The 13,760-nt window shown below is 37.5% G+C and overlaps 1 protein-coding gene across 13 annotated transcripts in view; it reads left to right on the top strand.

The window, feature by feature from the left end:
* Nucleotides 1-13,760, top strand: part of brd9.L (bromodomain containing 9 L homeolog) — a 32,403-nt gene that overhangs the window by 6,325 nt on the left and 12,318 nt on the right. For 5 of the 13 annotated variants that reach the window (XM_018266511.2, XM_018266510.2, XM_018266517.2 and 2 more), the window contains 7 exons: nucleotides 698-842; nucleotides 1,276-1,386; nucleotides 3,073-3,251; nucleotides 7,820-7,840; nucleotides 8,462-8,594; nucleotides 11,162-11,234; nucleotides 11,641-11,733. In XM_018266511.2, the coding sequence (XP_018122000.1) occupies nucleotides 698-842; nucleotides 1,276-1,386; nucleotides 3,073-3,251; nucleotides 7,820-7,840; nucleotides 8,462-8,594; nucleotides 11,162-11,234; nucleotides 11,641-11,733 (755 nt within the window). 13 annotated transcript variants of the gene reach the window in all.

Below are 13,760 nucleotides of genomic sequence, written 5' to 3'. Positions count from 1 at the left end.
TTTTAAATGATTTTGCAAATCGTCCCATTCTCAATTTATGTATAATAATTTTCATAATGCAATATGTACAGACTCAAAGTCTGCACAGAATACATCAATAGAGAACATCTGCATATAGAGAAAGCTACTTTTCAATGTGGACAACTGAAAATCATTATGCTTTACCAAGGATTGTGCCTTATATTATGTACATTATCAGTTATCATATCCACCCCTCAAGTCAAATCCAATGGGCCCCACCACATAACCTTTTTAATGCCTAAAGTCAGTAGAAAAAAAAAAAGTGTTTCAAACGGCAGTTTTTATAAAGGCTTATACACTAGTTCATATTTTTGGAAACAGAAAAAAGTCTTCATTTCTGAGAACTGTTAAGGATAGACAAGAGGATAAAGGAAAAACTGAAAGGAGGAACGTTTTTTATTTATTTATCAGAAGCAGAGAAGAATGTAATATTCTCAACAGAGAATATTTAAACACTGTGACTGTCATGATTTCCAAATGAGTATATTTGTTTTTTTGCCCAGCTTTATATTGGTTCAGTATCATTGGCCACAAGCTTTGGGAGGGGTGGTTGTTTCCTTTTTTCCATTGTCTATTTTAACAGTATGAAATGTTAACCTGCACTGGTATGTGCAGGCTTTTTCTTCTAATGTGCCAAAAAGTTAGTGAACTGTTTATTTCTGTTTTGTTTATTTAGGAAAGATCCAAATGGATTTTTTGCTTTTCCTGTGACCGATCAAATCGCTCCTGGATATTTCATGATAATAAAAAACCCAATGGATTTTAGCACCATGAAAGAGAAAATAAGCCAGGATGAGTATAAATCAGTTACAGAATTCAAGGTAAGCCGTGATTCAGTTTTAGAATTTTTTGAGCACCATGAATATTTTTATTTTTGGATGTATGCTGGGTTATAGAATCAACAGGTTTATATGTTTACAGTACCTGTTCTTAAATCACAGTTACACAGTTATCTGCACTGGTCTGTCTTCAGTAATGGGGTTGCAGCTCATATACAGACATGGAATAATTAATTTATGTTTACTGCTGTCCTGGTAACAGTAGCTATTTGACAAAGAGAACTGGACATCCCCAAAATATTTTTGTGCAATGGGATAATAATTGGCTTTCACATAATTTTCATAATTCTGACCTGTTTTCTGGGCGTGTTATATTTTTTTTATTTTTTTAACTTTACAATAGTTATATATTGCTCAAGTACAAAAAATGTAAACACTGTTAACTAATAATGAAACTTTTTTTATTGTTCGACAGGCTGACTTTAAGCTAATGTGTGATAATGCGATGACCTATAACAGACCAGAAACTGTCTACTACAAGTTGGCCAAGAAACTGCTACATACAGGTTTCAAGATGATGAGTAAAGTAAGCCCTTGACTGCGGAAATATTTGTCATTTTTATTATTTTTTTTATTATTCATCTGTCGTTTTTTCTACAAATATGTTTGTTTTATGTTTGTTTCTATATTTTTGATTTATTTTTTTTTGATTTGCACAAGCTAGAGATTATTTTATGCCCCAGAAATGTTAGTTGCTCTTGAAACGGCTGCTGTGTTGCTACAGTATCTTATTGAATAATAAAAAATCATCTGTGTGCAATCACCCTCATAATCTAGGGTTAAATAGCTACTTGCCAAGAAATAATAAGGTATAATAAACGTAATTCTATTATCTGGCCTTTAAAGCAACACCAGAAGATAAGAAGACCATGTATTAATTTACACATAGTTGATTTAGGCTGCTCTTTCAAAAATGTTTAAAAAATTATTTCTAGAAAGGATTTTTTTCAGTTTTAAGGATAACTATAGGCCTATAGACAACTCATTTTTTTTACTTTCCACAAAGTCTGCACCAGACCATGTTGGCAACCTTCTTATATAAATTTACTAGGGAAATCAGTATGCTAGCAAATTTTGGACTCTTGCTTCTAAAACTGGGACTGTTAAATTGACTAAAAGGACAAATCAAATAAAATTTACTGGGGGCTGGTTAACACATTGGCACACCCCTTTCACTTTGAATATAATCACTTACTTTAGACCCCGGGCCGGTGATCTTCTGAAAAACACTGTGCCACCATTTATGCTAATGTTCCTGTGACTTTTCACAGTTCAGGACAGTCATATGCTCAGTAGAGAAAAAATCTAAAGTCCAGATATTATTTTAGTGTGTATGCATTCTAATCAGGCTAGTGCTGAGGATCGCTGGACTGTAGCAGAGATGATGTTGTTATTGACACACCCAGTGCATTTGAGTTGACTTGTCCATTAAAGATGACATTGTGTCAAAAGACAGGCTGGGGAGTTATGTGGAATGTGATTCCAACTTGTACTAGCCTCACAATTTCAAAAATATTGCCCCCTCCTGCTACTACTACATGTTCTTCAGAGGCCATGGGACATACCTCAGCAAGTAGGCGTAATTTTGCAAATATTCTCTTAGGTTGTTTGTCTCTTGTGCTGGTAAAGTCCATTTTGCTAATGAAAGCACTAGGAAGTTTGGTTAGCTGTGGAAGTAGCATCTGAGAGGTAATGAATCCTATTCCCATTGCATGCATCCTAACTGGATACAGATATGTTTTAAATTAATAACTCTCTATAACTCTCTAAGGGCCAGGATACTCCTTGATCAATAAGCTGTTGCTTAGGAAGGGGAGAATCTTGACCCACACATCAGTAATGTTTAGAATAAATGTTTGGTACAACAGCAGTAAAATATATTTATATTGTTGTTAGGGTTAGTAATCCTATTCTAGTTTAGAAAAAGGCATTATATGAAGGTTAATAAGACAAAATGTAAATCTTTTTAGATTTATGCTAAAAAGTAAAAAAACAAAACAAAAAAAAAACTAAAAGTAAATTTAGGTCTCAGCACTTTAATATCGTAACCTTTTTAGTAGTAGTATTGCTTCCATTCATTTTCTTTTGAAAAGACCATGGACACAGCATATTTTAAAGGCATTGCCATTCCCATTTCATCCATTCATCATAGCACCTTTTGCTATGATTGAAATGTAAAGTTCCCGCTGCTCTGTCCTTTTTTTAATTCTAGGAACGGCTTTTAGCTTTGAAGCGCAGCATGTCGTTTATGCAGGACATGGATTTTTCTCAGCAGGCAGCACTCTTGGGGAATGAAGTTACTACAACTGAAGAACCTATTCCTGAGATCATTATGCCCACCGCAGCAGAAGTTGTAAAGAAATCTAAAAAGCCAAGCAAGGATATGTTTAGGTAAAAAATGCTTATTTATACTCTATTATTTCTGCATAACCTTGGAATTAATTACATTGTCACCAAATATTTAGGTTACAGTACTGTATATTAAGGAACAAGGAAACAGAGTCCCTGAGTGGTGCAAATTTTTCTGACACCCTCCTAATCTCTTTCTACTCATCTTCCACGAAAACTGTACTTGCCTGGGGTAGTTTTCAACAGGGCAGGTCACTGTCATCTTCCCCTCATATCCTGGCATCCTCTGTGCTGTACTGACTTTTAGGACTCTGCATATGTGCAATAGAAAAAGTTTCAACCAGTTTTATATTGCAAAGGTGGCAAGTCTAAAGGGAATTCAAGTCCTGTTCACATGTATTATATACCTGTATATAGGACCATGTTCTATGTTTATCATGTCATTTTGCTTTATTCACTTCTAGACACCAAGGGGCAGATTTATCAAGGGTTGAATTTCGAAGTTTTTTTTTTGAACTCCCATAACTTCAAAATTCAAATAAAAAAAGACCAACCAAAATTTATTTAAAAATTCAAAGTTTTTTTTCTGCGGTTGAATAGACTGTATTCGTTCGAATATGAATCAAAGTAACCGTGTATTTGATCAAATTGTTTTTTCTTCAAAAAAAACTTAGTCCACCAATTGATTCTAGGAGGTCCCCCCATAGGCTAAAACAGCAATTCGCCAGGTTTTAGATGGCGAATGGTCAGTCTAATTTGAACTATTCCCTAATCAAAGTACTCAAAAATTAGCTCGCAATTTTGAATTTTTTTACTTTGAATTTTCACTTCAACCCTTGATAAATATGCCCCCAAATGTAAATGTATTCTTTGTTGGAAAAGGTACGTTTTTGCTGATTAGCAGTATGCTGTAATTGCTAATGCAAGTTTCTTATATACGCACTTTCGTGGGAAAGCCACTATTTAGTTCACTTTAAAGGAGAAGGAAAGTCAAAACAGAAATAGCCTTCTAAACAAAGTCTTGTGGACATAGAAATCACTGACCGTTTTTAAAGATTTCTGGTGGTCTCATATAGAAGCAGCTACGCTATCTGAACACTGCAGCGTGTGAGTTGGGTGACGTCACTCTTTTTTCAGGCTCTTGCTCCCTGCTGCCCGAGGCAGCCTTGAAGCGCATTGGGGATAATTCAGTTGTTATGCGCATGTACTGGGGAGCTGCCTACGATGACGCGCATGCAAATCAGTATGTGCGCAAGGCATCATTGACATACGCCCACGCCCCCCAGTCAATCCAGATTCTCAGCGTCAGGGAGCTGAGAGACACAGGAACTATTTTTTAATTACATTTGGGACTGCAACTAGTCGGCAACAAGCGCTTGTGGTGCGCAGCGAGTGGGGAATAAATGTAAATAAGGCAGGCTATGGTGAGGCACGCCACAAATGGCATGATTATTACATCGGTTTTTCGCGCATGCGCAGTAAGGTGGAAGCCTATGCTACCTTACTAAACATGGCGCCTGCGTGTCTCATTATGCGAGCAGAAGAAGCAGATGGATTCTACGTGATAGGATTAACATATGTGAGTTATAAACATAACAATTTGGTAGGTCTTGGGCAGTAGATTACAGGGAAATAGATATAAACTTTTGCCTTTCCTTCTCCTTTAAGTCAACTATTAGTATGTTGTAAAATGCTCTGTTCTCTGAAAACTTTCTCTGTTCTCTGAAACTTTAATTGATTTTCATCTTTTCTCATTTCTAAATCCGTTTGCAATAATTTTCTGCCAATTTTCAGTTTTTGAATGGGGCTCAATGACCCCAGCAGCCAAAAAAACATTGCTTCATGAGGCTTGAAGCATGAGACTATTATTTATTCTATTCAGTCTCCCTAAAATGCTAAATAATCCAAAAACCGCAAAAATGAAAACCAATTGCAAATTATCTTAGAATATCATTTTCTACTTCATAGTAAAAGTTAAGTTAAAGGCAAACTTCCCTTGCAAGCACTTGAATAGTTATTTACAAAAGATTTGGATGTTAGTCAGTGTTGACAGTTTTGTGTGCTTTGGTGCACAGGGAATATAGGGGGTTCTAAAATGTTACACACCCCTAGAGATTATAATCTCTTACCTGATGACCTTGGCCTGGTGCTTCTATTCACTGAGAAGTGTCCAGGGTACTGCACCCCACCACCATTTTCTTCCATGTTCCAGTCTGGGTATGCATGGGTAGTAGCATAAAAAATAAAACTTAGAAGCAAAAAGTCAGCTCTTCAATAAGCTCTGCATGTGCACCTGGTCCGGGGCCAAAGAGAAGCCTATCATTTAGCATCTCTCAGTGATTATAACTTTCCTTCTCCATTATAAATGTAGCACTGAAAATCACACCACTTGCTATTGTTCTTAAAGGAATTGTTCAGTGTAAAAATAAAAACTGTTGCTCACCAATGTCCTGGTTGTTGCTCCCAGTGGCTTCAAAGCAGGTCCTAATTTTTGAACTCTTGGCTTGGAGGTAAGTTTTAGTTGCATAAAAATAAAGGGTACTGCCAAACAAACCTTCCTTTAGACTGCCAGTGCATAAATGAGTTCCAATTGAATGTGGCTCACGTGTAAAAAAAAAAAATAGTTGGAGACCCCTGCTGTATGGTATTGAAAAGTATACTGTATGGCCACCTTAAGCTTAATTTCTTAAGAGGAACCTAGAGCACACTGATTATGTGCACAGGCACTTTTAAAATGGCCTTACATGATATAGGTTTGAATGCTGGTGTTGACAAATTTGATGGCATTACTATTATAGAGCTGCTGAACTTTCGGACTTGTACCCTAGTTTAGTATATGAAATACAGTGGAACCTCAATTTTACATCCCCTGATTTTAAGTTTTCCCTCATTTTACATTGTTGTTTTGTGTTCCCACCTATGTATTATGCATAATACATTTCCCTGAATTGGCACCATTTTTTTCTGTTCTACTGTACATAATTTATAGTCCTATTAATTTTTTTAAGCATTAGTTAGTTAGCGTTAAGACAAAGGGACTTTTTAGGATGCATCTAGTAGCAGTATGGTGGATTTGGCTCTGAATCCTAATGTTATAGATTTATAGAATTATTTTTTGGGCCATCATGCTTGATTGTAACGTGAAAAAAAGGGTTTTGTTGGGGTAGTCTTTTCGCTGCTGATGTATTATGGCCCGGGTCTATACAGGCAGGTTAATTTACTTTAAACTCGACTGGGACAGGGACTGATAATAATGATGTATATTCTGTTTATGTTTGCTTTATATAAATAAAGAATAATAGTCTGTGTTAAGATGGCCAAATCGTAAGATGCATGATTGTTCGATTCACACGAACTTCACGATAATTTGACGGATTGGTCGAATTGCACTGAAATCGATAGTTCACCAACGAAAGATCCTTGCATCTATGGGGACCTTAAGGAACAGTCTGATGGCTTTTTCCATGGGAAACCTAGTTTTAACTTGGTCTTCTGTATAAGTACAGTAGTGCGTGAGTGAGTCAGAATTATTTTCCCAGGGTTTGAGTAATAGAATGGAAAGAACACTTTAGGGCATGGGCACACGGACAGATTAGGGGAGATTTAGTCGCCTAGCTACTAAACGCCTCTTCTGTGGGGCGACAATCTCCCCGAACTGCCTTCCGCCTGCTATAATGAGAAAATGCCTGTGCCAATGCACTCGCGGCGATTCGATCTCCAAAAGCGCCTGAAGTTTCCTCGTGAGGCAACTTCAGGCGACTTTAGAAGTCGAAGCAGAGCGAGTGCATTGGCGCTGGCGTTTTCTGATTATAGCAGGGGGAAGGCAGTTCGGAGAGATCGTCGCCCCGTAGAAGAGGCGATTAGTCGCCAGGCGTTTAAATCTCCCCGAATCTGCCCATGTGCCCCTGCCCTTATAGGAGCAGTAGTGCTCCCTTGTTCAACATGAGTCCAATGAATTGGGGAGCTATTGTGTACTGGTAATCTCATTATCTTATCTAAGGATCAACCATTATCTTTAACTAAATTTCCAAGTCCTGTTAAGCTAAACTTTTTTTCATAATTAAATAAAAACAGGGTAGAAGAATATTGAGCAGAGGCACCCATTTAGTGAAATCATGTTTAACAGGGAGGTATACTGCCCCTTTAAACAATGTGCTGTTGTTGATATTGCAATGCAGATATTGGCTTCTGTTTAGTTTATAGTAATTCTAATTAGGGTGTGCAGGCTATGCATATGATGCAGCCCAACTAGCTTTAACTCCTTTCTTGCAGTGGGTTAGTATCCTCTAATCTCATAGAAAGGTAACTCCTGTCATATAAAGATGATTTATGCTGAGCTGATCCTCTAAAATTTCTGTGAAGTGTGACTCCCTTTTCAAATGTTCAAGGTTGATCTCAAACCTTAAAGGACAGCTGCCTCGCCAATGTTTTTCTGCCTTTTGCATACCTTTTGTAATAATGTGTGTTCTGTTCTGTATTTTGCTTCTTCTTGCGAGTACAGAATCCACGCAGCTCGTGTCCATAAACTTCAACTCTCTACCTTAAGTGATGTCCGGTTTCTGTGATTCCCACAGCAATAATAAATGCATATGTCTCTTCATTTCTTTTAGGGTTATGGAGGAAGATCAAAGGTGAGTAGCTGCGTTATCTCTTTTGTCAGGTTTATATGTTTCTCGTATAGATAAGGGGGAAAGGTACTAGTTGCAGGTTTTAATAGAAGTAATATTGTGGTGTTTTCTCTGCTGCCATCTTCCTTTATTCTAACAGCACTGGCAGATGTGTTGCATCATTGTCAGTGTAAAGCTTTGGTGGTAAAACACGTAATTCACATTTTTTTCATAGTTTTGATCGTCTCTAAGCACCTCTTCTCTAGTGAAAATAATCACAATTTGGCAATCCTTTATTCTAAACTGACGCTTTCAATAGTCTGAGACAGCTTTGTATAGGACATGAAATGCTTGACACCTGAAGTTTTCCATATTTGTCTTTCTGCATTGTGAGAAACATGCGTAAAAAATGCCTGGTAAATAGCTCCCAGGTCCAGTGAACAATGTGCCTTAAATATAGATACGCCCAGTCCTTTTCACTTACCTTGTCTTTAAATACATTGGCTTGGATTTGGGGTCGTTCATTTAACATTTTATGTTGATGTCACGTTAAAGCTTAGTCCTTCTGCCCCTTTAATTTTCTTGGCTTGTTCCCTATGGCAAATATACATATGGATGTGATATGTTTTCATTTATTATATTTAGCAGCATTTTTGAACCTGAAGGAAATGCATGTAGTTTAACAGACAGTACTGCGGAAGAACATGTACTCGCTTTGGTGGAACATGCTGCAGATGAAGCCAGGGACAAGCTAAACCAATATTTTCCAAACTGTCGGGTAATTTTTCTTTTTTTATCTCGTAAAATGTTGGATTGTTTTCATTATGTGGGTTATAAATGAAGTAGTGAACACCAGGGTTATGGCCAATATGACCATCTGAGGTCATAGATTCGTAGGTTACATTAGAAGCCCAAATAGCTCTGTAAAGGACTGTCTGATGTAGTCTTTGTACAGGGGCTCCTATTTTGCTGCCATTTTCAATTGTTTCTAGTATGGTTTAATTACCAGTATTTGGCTATATAGTTAATTATTAGATATTAATACCTAATAACCACATTTTTATTTTTAACTGTAGATACACTTGCACAGGCTAACCTAGCACATAAACATGGGAGCAAAGAATGTGCATTGATTAATCACCTCACCTCACCCACTTATATATACAGTGGTGTGAAAAACTATTTGCCCCCTTCCAGATTTCTTATTCTTTTGCATGTTTGTCACACTTAAATGTTTCTGCTCATCAAAAACCGTTAACTATTAGTCAAAGATAACATAATTGAACACAAAATGCAGTTTTTAAATGAAGGTTTACGTTATTAAGGGAGAAAAAAAACTCCAAATCTACATGGGCCTGTGTGAAAAAGTGATTGCCCCCCTTGTTAAAAAATAACTTAACTGTGGTTTATCACACCTGAGTTCAATTTCAAAGGTTATAAAGCCATTTCTAAAGCTTTGGGACTCCAGCGAACCACAGTGAGAGCCATTATCCACAAATGGCAAAACATGGAACAGTGGTGAACCTTCCCAGGAGTGGCCGGCCGACCAAAATTACCCCAAGAGCGCAGAGACAACTCATCCGAGAGGCCACAAAAGACCCCAGGACAACATCTAAAGAACTGCAGGCCTCACTTGCCTCAATTAAGGTCAGTGTTCACGACTCCACCATAAGAAAGAGACTGGGCAAAAACGGCCTGCATGGCAGATTTCCAAGGCGCAAACCACCTTTAAGCAAATAGAACATTAAGGCTCGTCTCAATTTTGCTAAAAAACATCTCAATGATTGCCAAGACTTTTGGGGAAATACCTTGTGGACCGACGAGACAAAAGTTGAACTTTTTGGAAGGTGCGCGTCCCGTTACATCTGGCGTAAAAGTAACACAGCATTTCAGAAAAAGAACATCATACCAACAGTAAAATATGGTGGTGGTAGTGTGATGGTCTGGGGTTGTTTTGCTGCTTCAGGACCTGGAAGACTTGCTGTGATAGATGGAACCATGAATTCTACTGTCTACCAAAAAATCCTGAAGGAGAATGTCCGGCCATCTGTTCGTCAACTCAAGCTGAAGCGATCTTGGGTGCTGCAGCAGGACAATGACCCAAAACACACCAACAAATCCACCTGAATGGCTGAAGAAAACAAAATGAAGACTTTGGAGTGGCCTAGTCAAAGTCCTGACCTGAATCCTATTGAGATGTTGTGGCATGACCTTAAAAAGGCGGTTCATGCTAGAAAACCCTCAAATAAAGCTGAATTACAACAATTCTGCAAAGATGAGTGGGCCAAAATTCCTCCAGAGCGCTGTAAAAGAATCGTTGCAAGTTATCGCAAACGCTTGATTGCAGTTATTGCTGCTAAGGGTGGCCCAACCAGTTATTAGGTTCAGGGGGCAATTACTTTTTCACACAGGTTTGGATTTCTTTTCTCCCTAAATAATAAAAACCCTCATTTAAAAACTGCATTTTGTGTTTACTTGTGTTATCTTTGACTAATAGTTAAATGTGTTTGATGATCAGAAACATTTTGTGTGACAAACATGCAAAAGAATAAGAAATCAGGAAGGGGGCAAATAGTTTTTCACATCACTGTAGTTGCAGCATCCCCTCACCTATCTTTTTTATTGCTGGTCTTATGCCTTTAAAATTTGGCCTTGTCTTGGAACTCTCTCCACTTTAGCTACAGGGGAGGAGGATCAGCCTGTAAGACACTACTGCTTTGGTCAGAAGGCACCTTTTTAAAGAAATGCTATCATTCAGGGAGGTCCCAGCCTATGAAACATTTGACCAGAGGTTAATAGTTAGGACAGTGATATGGGGTTTAACTAAAGTGGCATGGTGCCTTGCCAATCTTGTGGGGTTTGTTTTCATGTTTTTAGTAAATTTGACCAGATTCATTTCACTTTCAATCAGTGCTCCTACAACCCGCTTTATATATCTGTTTCATGCAATATATTTTTATGGTGACCTGTAAGCAAGACCAAGTGCATCTGCTTCCATTCACTCTGATCTGTAAGTACAGTGACAGACACAGAGTCGGCACACAGAGCAGACTTTAGTGCAAAATTGCTTATTTTTCGCTCGGAAATCTGCTACAAATGTGTGAACACAGGCCAACATGGTACCTGTGAGTGCAGTTACAGCAGGGAGCAAATGGGAGAGTATGCAGTAGGTCATTATAATTTATTACACAGAGAATATACATTTCATGAAAGATTAGGGTTTTGGTTTTTTTACCAGAAGTGTGTGAGTGGTCTTAAAAGACACATTTTGCAATTGTCAAGTGTTTGTTTTATGTGTTGTTTGTGTACTTAGTTAACTACTTTCCATTTTTCTGTTGGTTACAGATAGGTTATCTGAAAAAGAATACAGATGGAACTTTGTTTTATACCGTTGTCAATGGTGACCCTGATAATGAGGGTAAGTAATGAAATGAACAGGTGTTTGTTTGGCTAAATTAGCTGGCTGAGCAGGCTACAAATGTACTTTCCATCCACATCCATTCTATTCAAATCAATGCATGGTTGCTAGGGTAATTTGGATCCTATCAACCAGATTGCTGAAATTGCAAATTAGAGAGATGATAAATAACTCAAAAACCACAAATAATGAAAAATGAAAACCAATTGCAAATTTTATAAAAATATCACTCTATACATCATACTAAAAGCTGATTTAAAAGTGAACCATGCCTTTAAAGAATTGAAAATCTTTTTATCTAAACTTCATCCTCATGCAATTCACAAGCTAGACCGTTGCATTCTAGTTTTTTGGAATAAGGTGTAAAGTAATATTGCTTTCTAAAAATAATATGTTCTTCCAAAAGAAGACACACATCTGGTGGACTTGAGTTCCCTGTCAAGCAAACTGTTACCTAGTTTTACCACACTAGGATTTAAAGAAGACCGTCGGCATAAAGGTAAGAAACTATTTCTGCAAATTGTTTAATTTCAAAGACAGACATTGCTTTACTTCTAATATATATATTAATGTAAGCACTAAGTATCATATGTCTCCTTCCTTTAAATGTATAGGGCCCCAGATAAAAAAAAAGTTTGAATTGTATTTTACTTCTTAAACTGTCATTATATTAAAACTGCGAAATTGTCTCTGTTCAGTGTCTGGGCTGAAATGAGGGCTGGTTTTGTCCTTTCATTCTCCCACTGGAAGGGATGATAACTGTTAGTGAAAATCAGAACCTTCAATAGCAGCCCATCCCCGGTCTCTCTGCTCAAGTCCAAGCCCCACTAAACTGTTCCTGCTCTTGGTGGTTAGTGGCAGTTAGTGGAACCATATGTTTCACCCAAATTATAGAGTTCTGTTTTGTCATATTATCAGCTATTAGATTTATTCCCTGCACTTTTATTTGCACATCTTCTACTGTGTATTACAGTCTCAAATGGGGCATTCTGGGTACCTGCTGCTGTCAGCCACAACCTCTTCTACGTTACATGGAACAAATTGTGATTATATTACAGCTGGAGGGTCAACTCCTTATGTACTATTGCAATTAGGGGTCTCATCTGCTGTTAAAGAACAACTGCCTTCAACTTATTAGCACTGTGGCAGCTGGAAGGACAACTGCTCACAAGAATAACAATGATTATCTAGAAGAACATAATCCGGATTAGTTGGCCCCTCCAACTGTCCCTAAACAACAGCTATCATCCAAGGGTACAAGTAGTTTTTGTTCTGATACAGCTAGAGTGCTACCATCTTGTATGTGGCATAATAAAGAGAAATCATGTTCGTCCATGTAAGCAGGTGACCCTCAAGATTTGACAAAGCTAAAATCGCTTCTATTTAAAGCTGAAATCAGTGATTCTGCAAAAACTGAAAGACCATACTGTAAAAAAAAAATCTGAATCATTTTAACCCTGCATCTTACCAGAACTCTAAACAATGCAGCCCGATCCGGTTCCCTTCCCAAAGTAATCCTGTTCTCTTACATATCCGCATTACTGAAACCAGGTAAAGATGGTATTGTATACTCCAATTACCAAAGATACCACTAAAAATGAATGTGAACATTTTACCTTGGAGCTTGCAACCCCCACACCCTCCGTTATTGCCAGTGACCAAACTTGCTCTGTAAAGACGAGTCAACTGCATGATGATAATAGACGGCTAAACAGCCTGTTCCAGTTGTTACAGAAACAAGAAACCTCTTTCCTGCTCCTTGCACTCGATGCTGAAAAAGCAGGGTTAAATGGAAATACATTAGACAAGTATTGCATAAATTTGCAACATTTATTATGGCTGTCATTGCACTATATTCTTGCCCCACTGCACAAATTAATGTTCATGGATTTCTGTCTATCTATGGTTATTACTAATGGTTCCCAACACGGCTACACACTATGTACTCAATAAATAAATCATCTTGGGAAACATAAAGGTTATTCTTTCTGTGATCCATAATTCCCTAAAAATCTGCAAGGAGTATATAAGTGGTTGCTTTAGTCAGTCATTCCTATCTCATAACTACTGTAGTTTGAAGAATTAACAGTTTTATGAGCAATTTTACTTGTGTGATTAAATGCTTTTAAATGGAATTCAGCATCCTGCAAAAAGAAATGCGACATGGAGCAGTTGGATAATTCTTTTTGTTAATCCAGAAATATCAGAATTACTTTTCTGCAGAACAATGCATTACACTCTGGTGCGGAATACTTCAAATGTTGTTTTTGTTCCTCTGAATTAAAACTTCCCTACTTACTTATACCTGACGTAAGCTACATTTCATTTTTTTCCATAAGTGAGGTTAAAAGCTCTCTAATATTAGTGGCATTAGTATGAGGCAAGACTGCTGTTAAACACATTTGTTCTTTTGCGATACCAAGGAAAAAAAAAACCACACACACACACTCTGGATAGGGATGCAATTGATAATCACAACTCTTCTATCAATAGTATGTTACATTACAGCATTGGCCAAAGTAATTT

The sequence above is a fragment of the Xenopus laevis genome, chromosome 6L, assembly GCF_017654675.1.
Source record: "Xenopus laevis strain J_2021 chromosome 6L, Xenopus_laevis_v10.1, whole genome shotgun sequence".
Classification (NCBI taxonomy): Eukaryota; Metazoa; Chordata; class Amphibia; order Anura; family Pipidae; genus Xenopus; species Xenopus laevis.
The sequence above is the reverse complement of the archived record's forward strand: the minus strand, read 5'-3'. Positions and strand labels throughout refer to the sequence as shown.